A 20,169-nucleotide genomic window follows, 5' to 3' on the forward strand; every position below is an offset into this window, starting at 1 on the left:
ACCTACCATGTCGCGAGTAACAATCTATCTCCTTTTTGATTGTTACTAAGAGAGTAAGATGTTATAGTGTTGAAGGATATCTTGCTTGCATGGACGCCATCTCCAGAAGTAATTCTCGTAATTATCAGTGTGAGTAGATTAGACTAGTCATAATTTGTTTTTAATAAACTTTCTAAAAGTAGTGTGCAGTGGCTGCTAATGCTTGTTAATATATAAACTGACTCATTCTGTGCCGTTACAGTGTTTCCTCCATGATGCAATTTATGAAAGATGAAATGGAAGTGAATTAATAAAAAAGAAACGAGCCCGCTTTTAATACATTTATTGCGAGTTAAAAATTATAAATGTCTTATTTACAGCATTACACACTTTCTATGTGTAATCAGTGGACATGTATCATCTTTCATAAAACATTTTTATAGCTGAAATGAATATCTGACCCACCTGAAAGCAAATACTACATGTTGAATGACACAATTGAGCAGAGTAGAGCAGAGAAAGGAAGAAAATAATGTGTTGCTGAGTGTGTTATGTTCAAATGTTTTCCACAATTGTTCTTTTTTTAACAACTGGATAACAGGTATCAAGTTAATTACAATTCAGAATTAATAAATAATTTAAGGGTAAAAGTAACAATTCAATGAATACTACACACAAATTATTATGTTTTTCTGTGTACTGGGTTTACACTTCAGAAGTCTGAAAGTAATTTATTCTCATGAGCACACTATGTATCCCTCTTCATCCAATATTTCTAAATTTTTCTTCCCTTTTTTACTACCTTTGTCACACTGTATTACCTTGTGAAACTTAGCCATATTTAAAAAACTAGGGTACTGTTGGATATCTTATTCTGCTCCTTTCATGACCGAATTTTACCTCTGTTTTATACTGGATATTCAAATAAATGTCATCAGAAATATGTGCTATATCATCATTTTGGCCCTCATGAAATCTAGAATGTCACTTACAACCAGTTTTACAGGTTGATTAGAATTAATAACGGTCACAGCAGGTTCTGCCATTCTTAAATATGTCTCCTTCAACCTGGAAAATTGAAACAATATTATTTTTTTAAATGGAAATTATTTCAATAGGTAATTAATGTTTCATGGAAAAGGTATGGATATGAGCATAACCAAATTAAGAACAAATACTTAAATAATGGAAAAAAAGACTAATCTATCCAAACTTCAATTACATGCTGATCATCTACAAGGAGCACACTGAAAAATATTTCATTTTTATTTATTTTGATCCCAAGAATTTTATATTATACAATGAACAAAAGATTTAGGATGAGTCATGTACACAGAAATATAAAAATGTGACTGAGAAAGATTGCAAGGAACAATAATATGCTACAAAAATTAAATTATATAGCACAGTTCAACAAACAACAACTACTACAATTAAGTAACACTGAAACATGAAAGTAATAAAGTCATAATATTAACAATAATTACAATTATGGCTGAGGTAGAGTTAATACACACTGATCTTTAGATATTCATCAATTGAATAAAAACAGTATGTACGTTAACTGTTTTTAACTTATTCCTAAATGTGTGTTTTCACAAACTGATTGGGGTAATTTATTGTACAGTACACAGCCTATATTCCTTACACCGACTAGATTCCTAGTCAGTCTTCGGCTCGTTAGGTCTCAAGCTAATGCAGGTTTTGTTAACGAGGACGACAGTATCTAATATATAAATGCAGGGAACAGGCAATATTTTTAATTCCTTGAATACTGGCTTGATGGAAGTTTATGGAGGTATCTATTTCGTTATCCTTAAGAGCTGTTTCTACATCACAAAACTTTCCCTTTTGTATCACCCACTAGTGTTACACAACAACACAAATGAGACAATGCATTCATTCAACCACAGCTGAATGCCACAGCGTGCGTGCGTGCGTGCTGTGTGTGTGTATGTGGGGGGGGGGGGGGGGGGGGGGGAGGAGACGAAAGTCATTTAGTAAGTGCTGGGTGGACTGGGGGAGGAGGATATGCAGAGCAATTGGGCATGAAAAGCTTACAATCACAGGAATGGGGTGGGAAATACAGGAGAGGAAATGGTCTGGGCAAGGGCGTGAGAAGAGAGTAGACATCAAAGAATACTATAATCGATATGGTGAAAGAACGTACTTGACAGAGCTAGTCTGAACTAGGCAAGAGGTTTACGTGTTTGACAAATTGAAAGTAAAAGTGTTGGAACATAGCTTTGTAGGATGGGGCTGAATTCTGTGTACAATAACCTTCACCTCAGGTTATGATGAGAGTTAGTCTCTACAACATATGTGGTGCCAAAGTTGTAGAGGAGCAATTTTTTTAGCACGGAACAGGTAATGGCTGTCAAAAATGATGAGGGATAGACATCAACATCTAGAGAAGTAGCTCATTGAACTAAGCACTAGGGTTCAAATGGCTCTGAGCACTATGGGACTCAACTGCTGTGGTCATCAGTCCCCTAGAACTTAGAACTACTTAAACCTAACTAACCTAAGGACAGCACACAACACCCAGCCATCACGAGGCAGAGAAAATCCCTCACCCCGCCGGGAATCGAACCCGGGAACCCGGGCGTGGGAAGCGAGAACGCTACCGCACGACCACGAGATGCGGGCTAAGCACTAGGGAAACACATTTTTGAAATATGTGTTAAAGTTATTAGAAAAGGAAAAAGGCTTTTCCTGGCATCTGCCCAGATCTCGATAATATCATCATTGAATCTGAATTATGCAAAAGATGGACATAAAAGGAGGGGAGGAGGACAGAAAAGGTATTCACAAAAAAGCCTACTACAACGAAAAACAGAAAAGCATTCTTTGTGCTACATGGATTACTCTTGTAAGTAATGAATGGTAACCACCTCAGGAAACACAGACAGTGTTTGCTGAATGCAGTATAGATAAACCTATGAAACCTAGATGCAGATGGTTCTTAATCACGGGGGGGGGGGGGGGGGGGGGCGGAGTGGGGTAGTGCAGTGGTTAGCACACTGGACTCACATTCAGGACGACGATAGTTCAAACTCGCGTACAACCATCCAGATTTGGGTTTTCTCTGATTTCCCTAAACTGCATAAGGCAAATACTGAGATGGTTCCTTCAAAAGGACACAGCCAATTTCCTCCTCCATCCTTCTCTTATCTGAGTACATAATGCCTGTTGGTTGGGTTTCATCCACAGTTCATTGAACATTCAATGAACTGTGGATGAAGCCCGACCAAAAGGCATTACAGGCATCGATCGAGAATGATAGTGCATTGAGAGTGGCTAGTTTCGAGCTGAAATCTAGATCTGCCAATTAAAAAAAAATTAAAAAGGACGACTGATAGCTGAAATATATTATTTACAAGTCAATATTACAGTCGTTGCATGCAATAGCCTTCTGAATGGAAGGTAAACAACAATGACATTACCACTGTTGAAGCAAGAAATCAATTCCGCCAAGTTTAAGGGATGTATGTTAGAGAGAAAACCATCCACAGAAGATTGGAAAAATCCAATCTTCAATCAAGAAGACCTGCTACAGGCCCAGAACTCACCAGAAGCATAACACAGATCAACTATGTTTCACAAGGAAATATTGCAGCTGGAGAATACATCAGTGTCATTCACCAACGTGCCACAATTTGACCTTCAATCACCTGACGGTAGAAGAGAGTTTGTGGAGGAGCCCTGGGGAAAAATATTGCCTTCACATACTCATTCAGGCTGCCTTTTCAAGGTGGTTCTCTCTGATGGTGAGGGAAGGAATCAGTGTGGCTGAAAAGATTTAGTCTTCGTGGAGCATGGGAGCTTGAAGCACATCAGTATTGTAGAGGAAATCCTTTTGGAACATGTTGTCCTTCGGCTGTATTTACTGGTGATGATTTTCGTCTAATGCATGAAAATCCATGCTCACATGTTGTGAGAACTGTGCGAGAGTTCTTGGATGAAGTGAGATGGTGTGGCTCAGTCTGCTTGAAACTCTAATCTAAATCCTACTGAGCATGTATAGGATCAGCTAGGGAAAAGAACATGTCAGCATTATTCAAAGATTCTATGGAACTTACAGCAAGCCCTCCTGAAAATATGGTACATGATTTCCCAAGAAGACACCGCAACATGAAACAGGAACATGCATGCATGGTTGGATGCTGTGATTGGTGCAAGAAGAGGTAGTACATGCTTTTGAAGATGCAAAGGAAGGTCTGTGAAGTTCAGAAAGCACAGGTGCATGGCCTTAATGAACTTCTTCAAAAGTTGCTTGAAGTGTGAATCCATTCATCTTACTTCCACATGTCTGGCACAATTCGTTTTCCACTACCAGTCAGCTAAATGGGGCTGTACCACAGTAGTTTTAGAATAAAATTGTAGATTAGTGTAAGAAAAGTGACATGTTTAAAGTAAATTTTTGTAAAGAAACTGTCACACATTTTTGTGGTCATTGTTTAAGTTGAAAATTACCCTGTCAACGTCAGTCATAAATCATTTTGAATGACGGGCTTCAGTTTCAAAAATATGTGAAATGAAAGAAGGGTTGTAGTACTGTAGTTGCCATTTTTTACATCTTAAAATTAATACCATTTATTAACAAGCTTTTGACATGGTTAGTGACAGGAACGTGCAGTTATAAAATGACAAGAACACTATCAACTATAACAAATGAATACATTAAGGATATCAAGGACAGTGGAACTGAGTAACTGCTCAAGGAATTGAAGGCCAGGTGGTAACTATTTAACAAAACCCAAAGAGTTCAAGCAGTAGAAGTGGATATAACTACAGTTCCAGCATAATGTCAATGTTATCACAGCTATGCATAACGAATGGCAACATGATGAGAGTAAAAGGACAGAATCACAAATGACAACACCTTTACTGTGGAACAATTACTTTAGAACCTAGACAATATGAAATGCATTGGGTAAAATTTATATATTCATTAATATTCATTTGATTGTGACAAATAAGGTTTCATTGACTAACGCCTATTAACACCAACCTCTTTAGCTTCACAGAATTTACTTCTGATGTGTGATGGCGCAAAGCCATTGAACAGAAGACTTAAATTAGAGACAGAGGTACAATATAGACTGTCACATAGTGGCATGCCATTCTTGGATCACAGTATGAATAATTTGTAGATGCAACTGACTCATATTTACTTAGATAAGTTGATCATTGACACAATTGCATATCATCAGGTTACTATCAAAACCTCCCAAGGCTGAGTTTTAAGACTTTGGTGTTTTTGATGATTGAGGTTCATAATTTATTGACAAACAGCCCTGTAAAACTTCCTGGCAGATTAAAACTGTGTGCCGGACCGAGACTCGAACTCGGTCCCAAGTTCGAGTCTCGGTCCGGCACACAGTTTTAATCTGCCAGGAAATTTCATATCAGTGCACACTCCACTGTAGAATGAAAATTTCATTCTAGAAACCCTGTAAAACCTTCAAAGTCGGTGTATGAATGTAAGGACATCTATCAGACTTAACTGAAACCTTTATATCTCTGAACTTGTAGTGGGTATTTATGTTACACAGGGAAATGGACAAATTCATGGTAAATATGGAAGGGATAGGTGTGTTTTCTGTAGGGCATAAAAGCTTTACAATAGCTATAATATTTTTATAATGTTTTTTATTGAATTAGTGACAAAAATAGTTATTGGTAAGGTTTGTATGCAGTGCAATTACTATTACTTAATATTCTAGCTTTATTTTAATTTGATACAGACTTTCTTTTACATAGGTTTGTCGCCCCGTTTTGTTTTGTTCCCCCCCCACCACCACCAACACCACCACCAGATAAACTTTATGTCTACAGGACAACATATTGCTTTCATAGCCAAAAACAAGGGCACAAGGAAATTAAATGACTGGATCATGGTTTAAACCAGAACAAGTCTGAAGATGTTTAGAAATGAAATTAATGAAGCTCTTTGTGTAGTATTAGTTGATAATGGAAACTGCAGTTCAGTTAATGGTACTATCTTCTTGTCTCATATCATACCCACTAGTGTTATAAAATTGCATTCTGATGAAATTTTGCAGGAAAAATAATGTTGCAGGGTGATTAATGAAGATCATATTTCATATGCTGTCTTCTCTAGGGATGTAAGTCACACAGACGCATCACAAATTGATAAAGTAGGTAACAAAAGTGATGATATTAATGTACCATGTGTTGTGCCAAATAATTCCACATTATATTAGATTAGTTTTCGTTCCATAGATCCGTGCTGAGGAGATCCTCGTGGATGTGGAACATGTCAAATTTTTTTTTTTTTTTTAAGCTGAAATAACAATATTAATAGTATGAATATATACAATACATCATTTGTTTCTATTAAAAAATTCGTCAATGGAGTAGAAGGAGTTGGCCACTAGTAAGTCTTTCAGGCTCCTTTTAAACTGATCTTTATTTGTAACTAAATTTTTTATGTTTACTGGCAAATTATTGAAGATGAGCGTTCCTGAGTAGTGAACCCCTTTTTGAACTAAAGTAAGTGCTTTTAAGTCCTTGTGCAGATCATTTTTGTTCCTGGTATTGTATGTATGAACTGAGCTGTTTGTTGGAAAAAGAGATATATTGTTTAAGACAAATTTCATTAATGAGTAAATATACTGAGAGGCAGTAGTTAGTATACCCAGTTCTTTGAAGAGGTTTCTACAGGACGTCCGTGAATTTACTCCACAAATAATACGTATTACACGCTTTTGGACTCTGAAAACTTTTGTTTGACTTGAAGAGTTACCCCAAAATATTATACCATATGACATTATGGAATCAAAGTAGGCAAAGTATGCAAGCTTTTTCATTTTTATGTCGCCTATGTCTGCTAACACTCAAATTGCAAATACAGATTTGTTAAGGCGTTTCTGCAGTTCTGTGGTGTGCTCTTACCAACTGAATTTATTATCAAGTTGTAATCCCAGGAATTTAAGACTGTCAACCTCTTCTATCTACTCTTCTTCGTATTTTATGCATATGCTGGTTGGAAACCTCTTACAGGTTCTGAATTGCATATAGTGAGTCTTTTTGAAGTTTAATGTCAGTGAGTTGGCTTTAAACCATTTATTAATGTCCATGAAAATATCATTAGCAGATCTTTCTAGAACTACACTTGACATACTATTTATTGCAACACTTGTGTCATCTGCAAACAAAACGAACTCTGCTTCTGGCAGTGTAACTGATAAGAGATCATTAATGTACACAAGAAAAAGCAATGGCCCTAAGATGGATCCTTGTGGGACACCACATGTAATTTCTTCCCATTCTGATGATGACTGATGACTTAATTCACTAGTCCCTTGCACTGACACCCTTTGTTTCCTGTTAGTGAGGTATGACTTTAACCATTTTGCAGCACTGCCCGTGACACCATAGAATTCTAATTTACTTAAAAGGATGTTGTGGTTCACACAATCAAATGCCTTTGACAAATCACAGAAAATACCTGCTGCTTGTAATTTGTTATTTAATGAATTAAGTACATTTTCACTGTAGGTGAAAATATCCTTCTCGATATCAGAACCCTTCAGAAATCCAAACTGTGTTCTTGATAATATGTTATTTGTAGTCCGATGGTTGAGCAGCTGCCTGTACATTACTTTTTCTAAAATTTTTGAGAATGCTGGCAAAAGTGAAATCGGTCTGTAGTTTGATGGTATCTCTTTATCCCCTTTCTTGAATAGAGGCTTAACATCTGCATATTTTAGCCAGTCAGGAAATGTCCCAGTTATAATTGACTGGTTACACAAGAAACTTAGAATTGTACTAAACTCACAAGAACATGCCTTAATTAACTTTGTTGATATTTCATCATACCCACTAGAATGCTTTGTTCTTAAAGATTTTATTATGAACGTTATTTCTTTTGGTGAAGTGAGTGATATATTCATGTACTTGAAGCTATTTGTGAAGGCTAGTTTCAGATATTCAAGGGCATTATTTACTGATCCTGAAAGTCCCATTCTATCAGTAACGGATATAAAGTACTTGTTAAATAGATTTGCCACACTATGCCCATCAGTTACTAATGTGTCATCTACCCTTAGTGCTATTTACTCCTGTTCCTTTCTGGTTCTACCAGTCTGCTCTTTCACTATATCCCATATTGTTTTTATTTTGTTCCCTGACATTGCTATCTTCTTCTCGTAATGCATTTGTTTAGACGTCTGAATTACTTTTTTTAATGTTTTACGGTATTCCTTGTATTTAGCTAAATCATCAGCATTGGAGCTATTCTTGGTCGACAGATACATTTTCCTTTTTGTCTTACAGGAAATCTTTATTCCTTGTGTAATCCATGGTTTTATTATAGACTTCTGTTTAATTTGAGTAACTTTTAGAGGAAAACAGTTTTCAAACATGGTACTGACATTGTTCATGAATGTGTTATATTTTTCTTTCATGCCATGAGCACTATAAACATCTTTCCAGTTCATATCTTAGAGCAGTTTTCTAAAACACTCAATTTTTGGTTGATTGACTACTCTCTTGTACTCAGATTTAGCAGTCTTGATAATCTGCTTAGAATTTACAGCTAAAACAAGGAGCTGCATGTCATGATCTGATAGTCCATTTATAACAGGTTTTATGATATGATTTTGTTCCTTTGATTTGTCTATAAAAATGTTATCAATGGCTGTCCTTGAGGATTTAGTGATCCTAGTTGGAAAGTTTACAGTGTGAGTTAGATCGAAAGACAACATTACTAACTGCAGTGAATGTTTACTGGAAGATTGCATCAGAAAATCTGTATTAAAGTCACCAGCAATCAAAATTTCTTTGTTTCTTCCTGTTAAATAACCCAAAAGAGCTTCTAGATGATCTAAGAATAGATTATAATTTCCTGCAGGTGCTCGGTAAATAGTTATTATTATATAGGATCTGTTATGGAACTCTATTTCTGTTGCACATGCTTCTAGATGCTGCTCTAAACAGAATTTATTAATGTCAATGTTCTTGAATTTATGGCAGTTTTTGATAAATGTGGCAACTCCTCCTCTATCCATATCTACTCTGCAGATTAGATTATATAGACAGAAGTAGGAAGCTAGCTTAAATCCTGAAATGTCTAACATATCTATATCAGTGGTCACTTGATGTTCCGGAATGTTCTGGCGTAATAAGGATAACTGATACTGCAAACTAATGGGATTGTAACTGCTTTGGCGAGGATGAACTGGCAGTTTCTGATTACTTTCTGTTAAACACTGTTTAAATGGAGGCTGTATGATAAAATCTGACTCCTGTTCATCTGTTTTCTCAAACTGAGTGTGTCTGCCAATCTCTCTTAAAACTCGTTTTCTTTCCCCCTTCCCTATCCTAAAAAAGGCATCCCTCTGACACCTGTGACCACTGGTACTTTACCACTTGTGCCAGTGTCCCCCCTTAAGTTTTCTGCAATCAACCCAGACAGTTTTCCCTTCCCTTTCCTATTGAGGTGAAGGCCATGCCTAGTGCAGAAGATGAAAACATGAACAATGAGACATATAAGTCAAATAATGATCCATGTTATCAAAATTCAGAAGAAAATGATATTTTGGGTGAAAAAGCAAGAAACCTCCAATAAAAAACAGAAAATACAAACCTGACAAAAGCAAATGGAATACAGATGAGAAAAAAATGAAAGGAGAAAAGGGCTGTGTTTGCAAAGGAATGTGTCCAGAGGAAAATGGAAAATGTGTAGCAAGCCACGACAGGAAAGCTCATAAAATGGAAAGTTACTTGTAATTGAAAACAAGGTGCAAGAGATACTAAATTAAATGTATAATATTTACAGAAGACAGACGAATCATAATTTCTGGTAAAATGTGGCTTGGTCACAGAGGACAATGTATGTTGCAAGGTTTGTAGACACTGTTCCTGCATTTTTTAAATAAATAAATAAAAAGTTGAATTAGATAGTATCATGCAGGTCAAATACTTTCGTTTGTTACTGGGAGGATGGGGCTGTGGGCATTCATGCGGATGTACGGTTCTACATTAATATGTGAGATTTGTAATGCTTTCAGTATGGTAATTTGCAGTTTAGTGAACTGGTGGTTTACTGCAATTACAATTATATAGTATGTTGTATATATTCTATTCTATGTAGCATTTTAACCCATTGACCTTTTCTAATTCTCTCTCTCTCTCTCTCTTCCTTCTAATAGGCCTCAAGAAGACCACAAAATGTTACAGAAACTGGTTGCTTTACATAAAGAGAGTGCAACAATCCAAACAATATAATAAAAATGTTTATATCTTCCAGTATCACAACAGCACCACCAACACCACAACCACTACTACTGAAAAGACAACAAAAACAAAATTTCAGGAATTTAATATAATAAGCTATTGATCCCTAGTGGCTCACAACAAAATAATTTGTTTACTCCACTTATCTTTTTTGTCTGTATTAACACACAACTGCAAATTAATACAAATTGACATACATGAGGTGTCACACAAAATGTTGCCATTGACTCATGCTGCATAATGTTAACAACACACTTAAATTTCTCCCTCACTTTGCCCACAGGCTTCATTGGTCTACAGCTAAGTCCCACCTCAGGTTTGTTCATTACAAACTTGATGCGATACAGTAAAGATGGGTTCATGTATGTGCAGTTGGTTGATACCCAGCATGTAGGGTCACAGTGTGCTATACAAGAGTGATACAATGTCATTATAAAGAGCCTCAGCACTTTACATATGTGTGTCTGCACATATGAACTAGAAGCCAGCTCCTCTTGTGTTATGGTCGAGGTTACGAACAACATGAGGTATGTCAAAATTCCTGATCAAGAGGAGAATCTGTTAAATTCAATTTCTGACACTGCAGTCTCTAACAGATAGCATGTTGCACAACACCAAAGAATAAGTCAAATAACTGATTTGTGAATCTTAATATACACAACAGGTCAACCCATATCATACATAAGAGATGCAGGTGCTGCAAAAAGTAGAATCTGGAAATTCCTACTTATGAATTTGCTACAGACGAGATAATATTGAGAACTGAGCTGAGGAAGAGGAAGACTGAACAGAAAGAAGAGCATGAGTGGGGGCGGATTTCAGACAGTGGTGAAGAATGAATCCAAGAGGGCTGGGGGGGGGGGGGGTCAACGGCCGTGCTCTGAGGACAACTGCTACATATGCAATTCAGTGAAGCAGATGTTGAGCGGGGCTAGGGGGAGGGGTGTGATCCAAATGACACAGGTTGTGAAGCAGGCATTGATGTTGACTACAATGTGCTCGTAGTGTGTTCCACCATTGAATAATCAACTCTACTATTGGCCACAATTTGGCACTGAACATTCACTCAGCTGATTGGTACTCAAGCCCACGTAAAGGGACTGTGCAAAAGTTACTACAAAGCTGGTATATGACATGATTGACTTCATAGTTGGAATACCTCTGACAAGATAGGATATGCTGTGATAGAACTGGAATTGGATAAGATAGAGGGGGGGGGGGGGGGGGAGATGCATACAACTGATATATGCAACTGTGAGCTCCACGGGTGTGAAAATGTTTTTGGTGTAGTGTGGCATAAAGATGACTTTACGGGAGAAGGGAAGGATTGTGGATTGGATGTTTTTCATTTCTGAACATTATAATAGGTAGTTGAAGAATTGAGAAATGACGTGCTTATACTGTTCCAGACTGGACTGACACTGGGTAATGGGAGTGGGTGCTCTTTTGCAGCTGGTAAATGAGGATATTTGGAAGATTAGTGGCATGTATGACAAAGGAGATCTGTATGCAGACTATGTTTGGAGTTCCATCTGTCATCTTCAAGATGCAGACTATAACAGGTTGTACACTTATTATTATAAAAATACCTACATTTATTTTTTACCACTTTAAAAAATAAAGTCAGTTTAAACAGCAGTGTTTACCTTGAACAACAAACTGTTCTTTTTATCCTTACTGCCTGTATCGAGAATAGTGCAGCTGAGTGAACAGAGCAGATATCAAAAAATCTGGCAACTAAACTTCAAATTCTATTTTAAACTACAGAAATTTCCTTTAACACCACTCATAACGTACACAAATATCTAGTAAACTTCTAAAATAAAACAACGTCTCTGTCAGTAATGGCAGCTTGAATTTCCTGAATGTCACTATGTTAATTCTTTTCATACAATACCTTTCACTGTCAACCCTATGAAGGAGAATCATTCAGTCACTTCATTTCATTTCATTCACTCATCAAGTTCTGTCAGTCCCCTCAAGACATACAGGGTGCCATTAAATGTTTATCCTGATTTCAAGATTTCGTATTAATTATATTTATGATGCTAACATATGATCTTTGTTATCTACTAGGGAACACATGAAGTCTCTACATAGCTGTGTCTAATTCAACACTTCTACACAAGGAGCATTGTGTGAGCTATATCGTAAAAATGGCTTCTCCCCAGGAGAAAGCTCAATGTGGTTTGTGGCTAGCAGAAACCAAATTACCGATTACTGAGAAGCAAACATCTGTGTCCCATTGTGGAAAGAGAGCACTTGATGTCATGTTAATCAGAGCACTGATGGGAACTTTCTTAGCAATGGGGCTTGTTCAGAAATGGAGAAGCAGAAGTAGACCATCTGTTTCGGAGGAGACTGTGCAGGCAGTTCAAACCACATTCACAAGGTCACCACAGAAATCGATTAGACAATTCTCACAGCAACCTCAAGTTCCAAAGAATACAGTGCGCAAAGTGGTTTGCAAATGCCTTAAACTGTATGCGAACAAGGCCCAAATTGTTCAGGCATTACAACCAGTTGATTGCGCAAAACATGAACAATTTGTAGTGGACATGCTGAACTGTTTGGATGAGGACAATGATTTCTTGTAGCGAGTGTGATTTTCTGATGAGGCTACATTTCATCTTTGTGGCTAAGTTAACTGCCAAAATGTCTGGATCTAAGGATCATAAAATCCTCATGTCATACGAGAACACATTTCGGGCAGTCCGAAGGTTAATATGTGTGTATGGGTTAATGTGTGACCGAGTGATTGACCCATCTTCCTTACTTGAAAGCAATGTAGGTGGATATGTTTACCTAGGCATATTGGTGAATTATGCCATTCCCCAGCTACAGGATATGCAAGACACTTATCTTGCAGCAAGATGGCACTACCCCTCACTGGGTCCTAGAAGTTCACGATTTTCTTAATGAAACCTTCCCCAACAGGTGGATTGGCAGAGATGGCCCAGTTCAATGGCCCCTGAGATCACCAAACATTACCCCCTTACATTACTTTGTTTGTGCGTATGAGAAACATACTGTGTACAAAACAGCTGTTCCTGATACTGTGACATTGCGATAAAACATCAGAGATGCCTTTGGGACACTTGTACAAGTCATGTTGCAGAATGTGTGGCGAGAGACTGAATACTGGCTTGATATTTTGCTTGTTACCCGGAGCGAGCATGTTGAAGTGAAGCAAAAATGCTAGCTGTATTTCATTTACTAGTTATTTTAACAGTTCCACTCCATCCCCTCTTCCATCATGTGGGCCAACCTCAGACGGCTCTCAGGGACTAAGGTCTATTCCTCAGTTTCTGGCCTGACAGTAGCAGATGGTGCTATAGTGGACCTTATTCCTGTCTCCAACACCTTGGACCGCCATTTTGGGGAGATTTTGAGCTCCCCTGTCACCTTGCCTTCCTCCACTGGAAGCGAGCGGAGGGGGTTCAGACAATGTCCTTCTCTTCACAGAATCCCCAATGTTTACGTAAGGTTCAAAATTTAATGAGTATTGGCATATGTGGCATAATGCATGTATCATTTACTGTATCCAATAAATATTTACATCATTTTGTTATTAGGGTAAACATTTATGGAACCCTGTATAGCTTCCAGTGATATAGAAAGAGCCAAGGTACACGTTAACAAATGACAAGTAAATTATAAAAAAATAATCTACACACTTCATTAATTAATAATCAAGTGCACTAATTAATACTCTCTCTGTGTATGCCATTTAAACAAATAGCAAGAAAAGTGATCACTACAAAGAAAAAAAAAAAAAAGCTGCTGCCTTCTACAGCTGTATTAATACCTGTTCTTTGTCTCCCATTGGTAACTTGCTTTGATATTTTTTCAAAGAAATAGCCCACAATATCTGTAAAACCACAGGGATTTTCACAGTAGGATACTACAGCATGTCCACAAAGTCTCTCTGCACCAGCGAGCTCCACATCTCACCTTACGGGGCGTGTAAGGTTAGTAGCACATTCGTGTAGCTGCATAAGCTAGGGGCCGGGACTCACTGCTAATGGATGCAGTATGTTGAGAGATGGGAGTCAACACTATTACAATTAAAACAATGAAATTAATTAATTATGTTGCTTACAATTAAATATACTGTACTCACCAATATCACAGTAGATGCTGGAAATGTTTTCCTCTTTCCTGAAGGCATAGTTCAACACGTTAACATTTATTTGCAAACACTTATCAATGTTTCACATGTAATTGAATGCAGATAATCAATCATCACTGTCTTCAGTTCATCTTTGTCTTTGTTTATTTTGATACACAGATATTTACCAACATCCCAAAGAAAATAAGTCATGTGGAGGCAGATCTGGTGAGCACTGGTGGGGGGGAATTACCTTTCACAATTATTCTGTCTCCAAAGATTACATCTTAAAATTGTAGGGACTGGTGTGCCGTATGGGCAGTAGCATTGTCTTCTTGGAAAAATTAATGATTGCTCTCATTTTCATACAGTAGGGCAATTAGTGGATAAATTATCTGGGAGCATTAGGCATCAGAAGTGATAGTAGCACCAAAAAAGATCAGCCATATAATTTGCACTTATGTTATGGCGACTCAAACTCTGATTTTCTCCATGTGCAATGGTGTTGCTCTTACATAAAGTGGATTCTCCAAAGACAAAATTTGAGAATTTTGGGAATTAATGTAGCCAGATAGGTGAAACCAAGCCTCAACAGTGAAAAAGGCTTGATCTAAAACACCAGCTCCTTAGTGGTTAACAAATTGCTGAAACTATTCACAATACACTATTCGCTTCGCATTGTCCATACAACGTAATTGTTGCACAGCTGTAATTTTATACAGATACAACCGCAGTTCTTTGATTATGGCCTTATGTGCCATCATATGAGAAACTTTAGCCTCTTGTGATAATCTCCTCACTGATTTTGTTTGACTCTGCAACACAATGTCCAAAATGTTGTCAAGCTTCTGTTCTGTTAAAATTGTGGTGCATAATGAACTAAACCTGTTGTCTGGAATTTGCAAATTAAATCATGTAGAGTGTAAAGAGGTGAACATCGCGAAGCGGGAAAATGCAATCTAAATTGCCATCTCATGTGCTGAGTAAAGTTTCCTCCAGCACAGAAAACCTCTTCCACTAAAAATGCTCCCCTTGCAATAGTAAGCATTCTTATTGCGTTCACTTGACACAAGAACTAGACAATGACACAACAGCTGCAAAACACATGCAACACTACTATTCCTACCCCACCACTGCAGGTCCATGGCACATGTGCAAGGAACTTGGCAACCTTATGTGCCCCGCAGGGTGAGACATGCAAGGCTTGCTGCTGCGGAGAGACATTGTAGATTCTTGGTATTTGCCCTTAAGCTCTACAATGAATACTTCACCTTACCATGTAGCTAACAGAAATGTTCTCTCCTTGAATCTAGACAATTGGATGAGTTGCAGGATGAGTGGCCCGTGAAATATGTTTTTATTTTTTGTAGAGATTCTTTTTTTCTTGCTTTATATTAGATGGAAATTTGTTGAGTACCTTTGCATCACACTAGATAAGGAGGCAAAGTAGACACGAACACTGTTTTTGTATTCAGCTGAAGCTGATTTTTACTGTATGTTGTTTTGTATGTCACATTTCAACTGAAATTATTTTTAATCCTGGTCATACTTTATCAGGAGTAAAGGTATAGGGAAGTGAGAGCAAGAATTCCAAGCCCTCTGAAGGGATCCACGCACAAATATGCAGTTATCTACTTTACACAATATTCTTGCCCCCCTCTCCCTTCGTGAATAAATAATTCATTTGCTGCATTGCTCCAGAAGATAATTCCATAACACTACAAGGAGCAAAAATATCTACAATAGGATACATCCCTGGTCTCACACGTCAACAAAACTAAATACAAAACATGCTGACCTTTATTTCAAAATGCAAAATTCTTAGTGACATTAAAATTTATAATTCTGATTTTTTAAATACTTTGTATTATTTATATAATCAGTCATTAATCATTGGTTGAAGTATGCAGAAGTTAGTTATCTGTATCAGAAATGGAATAGAAAAACACCAGCACCCTTTTACGCACTTTCATTTCCAGTAGCATTCTTCAAATTTTGAGAAAAACCATTTGCTTACCAATAACATATTGTCAATATGACACTATGAATATCTGAAGGAGTTTAATTTTGAAAATAATATTTACACATACAGTGAATCACCTTTTAAGTAAATTAGGATATTTAGCTACTATAGGAAATTCTGGGAAACTGTTCATATAATATCTGTGCAATATAAGAAGGAAAAGCATTCTCAATTAAGCTATTAGTCTTCATTCAACTGGCAACAACTTAAAGTGGTGTCCCACTAGGGTTCATCTCAAGACCCTTACTTCTTCCTATGAATGCAAGTAACCTTCCATCAGTGACATTACCAGATGCTCAGCTTCCTTCATTTATAGACTGTGTGAACATTGGAGTAAATCACGAAGCACTTATAGTTTTAGAACGAGCTATTAACGTAATTTTTGTAGACACTACTAAGCTGTTTCTAAGCAATACATTGTCTTCAACCTTTGAAAAAACTGACATTACGCAGTTTAAAACATGCATAAAACTTGACAACATGTTGATTCAAGAAGTCGACAGCACTTTTTGCAAGTACAACTTTAGAATAAAATCAGTTGAGAGGAGCACACCACAGAACTAGACAGATTATGTAATAATTGAGAAGTTTATATACATATTGTTTATTTTCACTCCATGAAGTCGTACTTGGGATAACTCATCAACCAAACTCAAAAGCTGCAAGGCAAGTAATGTGAATTATTTGTGTGTTGAACTCACTAAAATACTACTGAAACCTATTCAATGAAAAGGGTATACTAACTATTTCTTACTGAAATTTATCATAAAGAACAGATAACTTTTTCAAACCAACAGCATAGTTCAACATTAAGAATTTAAAAAACCTACATTAAGACTTGTAATTACTTACTTTGATCCTGCCCAATATTCAGGTACAGCCGTTTTCAATAACTTGCAGGGAGCAGTTTATGAGAAACACAAAGAATTTGTCAGTGGCCAAAAATTAGTGTAAGTTAGTAAGAGGAGCAGTGCATAATTTATAAACTGAAATCACTTACAAAGCTCTGAACTCTGTACTTGATGCCATTTGCTCTTCCTCAGCCGTAATTTGTATCCTCTTAGAAAGTCTTTGTGATCGTACATGTTCCTTCACATCCAAATAGAAAATCACATCAGGGATGGGTTTGAGATCTTGTGGCCATTGATATACTGGATCTCCATGTGGAGGTAGCCCATCCTTACCGAATCCAGCTTCGTACATGTCTGTTGCAATTGTAAAAACTGCTGTACTGTGATAGAACCTGACAAACAAGAATAAAATAGTTTTTTTTTCTAAGTCTTAGATGATTTATTTATTGCACCATTCCAGTATTTTTTTTTTTTTTTTTTTTAAAATCAACATACGTTAGCCTTCATAAACTATTTCAAATCTCTGCCTCAAATGCTGTTATTCTCAGAGTTATATCATATTCTATTACAACTTGGCTGGAAACAATTTATATCAAACCCCAATATCCAAGCAGTATAAACCAAAACACTTATTTAGTAACTTGATTAGTGTATCTGCCAATTTCTCTCATTGAAACTTGTTTCTATCCAGCTGTTACTGTCTGAAAGCATTCTCAAACTATTTTCAAAACCCGTAATTTCAATCCACAGTTCTTAAATGTGATATTATTACAGCCATATCAGTAACGTTCTCATCAACTCGAAGGTTAATTTGAACACCAGTGTGCTTCACTAGGCATTGTCATATTGGAGGTGGTTTTTGAACACCAGTATTTTATTAGGCACAGTCCTATGGGAGGTGGTGTGCTGTTGTCTGCCTCTGACTTTTGAACTCATTTACTCATCCAGTACAGTCTAATGTGGGCCATGAACCAAGGTGGAACTTGTCATTTTGCACATTAACAAATCCGAGGACTAATCAGATATCAAACGCAACCGCAACACCTCTGAACCAAGTCTGGCATTCTACAAATGAGCCACAGTGGGCCATCTCACTCATAAGTATATTGTAATAAAATGCTGTTAATGCATGGACTGATCTACAGGTACACAATATGAAACAACCAATAATAAATAGTCCACCTACATCAGTTTACTAAGCAAATGTGCAGATAAATGAAACATACCTGTCGAGAATCACTGAACTGTATTTTAGTGTCTCTTCAATCTCTTTTGCTGATACATAGTTTCCTAGGGAATAATACGCTCTTCGGAGAATGGGTGGATGTGTATCAAATTTAGCCCTCAGTGTCTGCAATACTGTTGGTGGTGTTTTACACCTCACTCCATGAAGGGCTGTCGCAAGTTTCTTCGCTATCGTTGTTTTACCTACAAAATTCACTTAATTATATATCAGTTTCGACCTCTTAGTGTATTAAAATCTACAATTTCTGTTCGGCAATGTCGTACGTACCTGATCCATCCAGACCTTCAAGTACGATAAAAGTCTTGTTTTGGTACGAATCTGTCTTTTTGCTTCTCTGATAACAGGTATCGAACGTTGACAACAAATCTTTCACTTCTTGGAGATTAGCAAACTGTAATAATATCGTTCACCTGTTAGATGTGAAACAGCAATAAAAATAAGTGGAAAAAAGTTAGAACTAACCTCCTCTTTTCGTAGAACAGATAGAGTCGAATCAAGAGAACGATAAAGGTGCTTGATTTTCTTCGCATCAATTTCAGCGTTTGCCATTCTGGAATGATTAAGCCACACAACTACAAATAAATGCCTCCGATGAGGCTAAAAGGAAGAATCAAGCACACCAATTCAATCACCTGAGAGCGAATTCACCACAATGACTGTGCAGCTGAGCTCTGCGTGACGAAGTAACCTAGTACTTACCCGATCAAGCCTGACAACTGACAGTCAGTTAATCGTCACAGGCTATTCAACTTCTGCCACACAAAACATGCTGTCATTTTTCTTCCGTCCCACAGCCTGCCAAATCCTTCACGTTACCTCATACTTTATTCACTAAATCGTGCTACTATTAACCTGCTTCTTAGTTACAGTTTCTGTAGACCTGTGTTTCACAATAGGGGATTAGTCGGTCCGTCAGTGCAATTGAGTCAGTTTTAAATGTACATAATTTTCATTCTCTCTTCTTTTTATATTCCTTAAATTTTACAAAATTAATAAACGTGTATTGTTCCCTCTCGCAGCGTGTCATCTATGAGAGCCTGTTAATACTGAAATTTAATCTTGACCTTAAATAAAACTTTCACTGAAGTTTTCATAATCTCATGTACATTGTCACAGTCTTCACTCCACTACGAGTCGAAGTGTCTAGGCTGTTTACAGGACCTACAGTTTACGGTAATGGAGGACTGCACAAAAAATATTCTCAATAATATACCTCGCAACTAATTCATAGGAAAGTTCTCTACGACCTACGAGCAGTTTTCACGAGTCAAGTGTTAGAGTTCTTATTATGTTAACTGATCAACACTATAAGTTTCAGACTACAGAGGACTACGCAGATAGATTGATCCCAATCCCGTGTTTATCGCCGATGGTTGCATAAACGTCATGGACACGTGTTTCCTTCATTAACCTTGAGCTGTCTTTGACCTTTAAGTAACTTCTCTCGAGAGGTTCGTATCAAAATAATTCAGTTTACGAACAGCTTTGTATATTCATGTAACATTCGTTTCAGCAGATTGATGTTCCACTAACACAAAGGCTTCTAATTATATTTCATAAACCTGGTGGTGTACAAGGATTTATTAATGTATTACACTGGAGTGGAGAATCAGAAACAGCTGTTAGGCATTGTGATGTAAGGTAGTTAACTGGATTCTGTTACTAGAGGACGATCTATGCAATAACATTGTTT

The 20,169-nt window shown here is 37.1% G+C and overlaps 1 protein-coding gene across 2 annotated transcripts; it reads right to left on the reverse strand.

The window, feature by feature from the left end:
• Positions 1 to 645: 645 nt before the first annotated feature.
• Positions 646 to 19,786, reverse strand: LOC126203766 (UMP-CMP kinase 2, mitochondrial-like). Of its 2 annotated transcripts, none has more exons than XM_049938135.1 (6): positions 19,176 to 19,786; positions 18,939 to 19,026; positions 18,744 to 18,867; positions 18,457 to 18,658; positions 17,380 to 17,622; positions 646 to 1,047 (listed from the first exon to the last, which is right to left on the reverse strand). In XM_049938135.1, exons 2-6 carry the CDS (start codon positions 19,023 to 19,025, stop codon positions 927 to 929), a joined length of 777 nt encoding a protein of 258 aa, XP_049794092.1. In that variant the 5' UTR covers position 19,026; positions 19,176 to 19,786; the 3' UTR covers positions 646 to 926. The 2 variants fall into 2 exon arrangements, with proteins under 2 accessions (XP_049794092.1, XP_049794091.1); XM_049938134.1 differs by having other exon boundaries at positions 19,109 to 19,176.
• Between the last annotated feature and the right edge of the window lie 383 nt (positions 19,787 to 20,169).

The sequence above is a fragment of the Schistocerca nitens genome, chromosome 9 (genome assembly GCF_023898315.1).
Source record: "Schistocerca nitens isolate TAMUIC-IGC-003100 chromosome 9, iqSchNite1.1, whole genome shotgun sequence".
Taxonomy (NCBI): Eukaryota; Metazoa; Arthropoda; class Insecta; order Orthoptera; family Acrididae; genus Schistocerca; species Schistocerca nitens.

What these genes read in the sequence shown, in the direction of transcription:
- LOC126203766 (XM_049938135.1), bottom strand. Translation starts at nt 19,025, where the DNA reads ATGGCAAACGCTGAAATTGATGCGAAGAAAATCAAGCACCTTTATCGT. An exon ending in CTGTTCTACGAAAAGAGGAG is followed by an intron (nt 18,868 to 18,938) that starts GTTAGTTCTAAC and finishes ATATTATTACAG; the next exon opens with TTTGCTAATCTCCAAGAAGT. An exon ending in AGTACAGAGTTCAGAGCTTT is followed by an intron (nt 1,048 to 17,379) that starts GTAAGTGATTTC and finishes TCAATTTTCCAG; the next exon opens with GTTGAAGGAGACATATTTAA.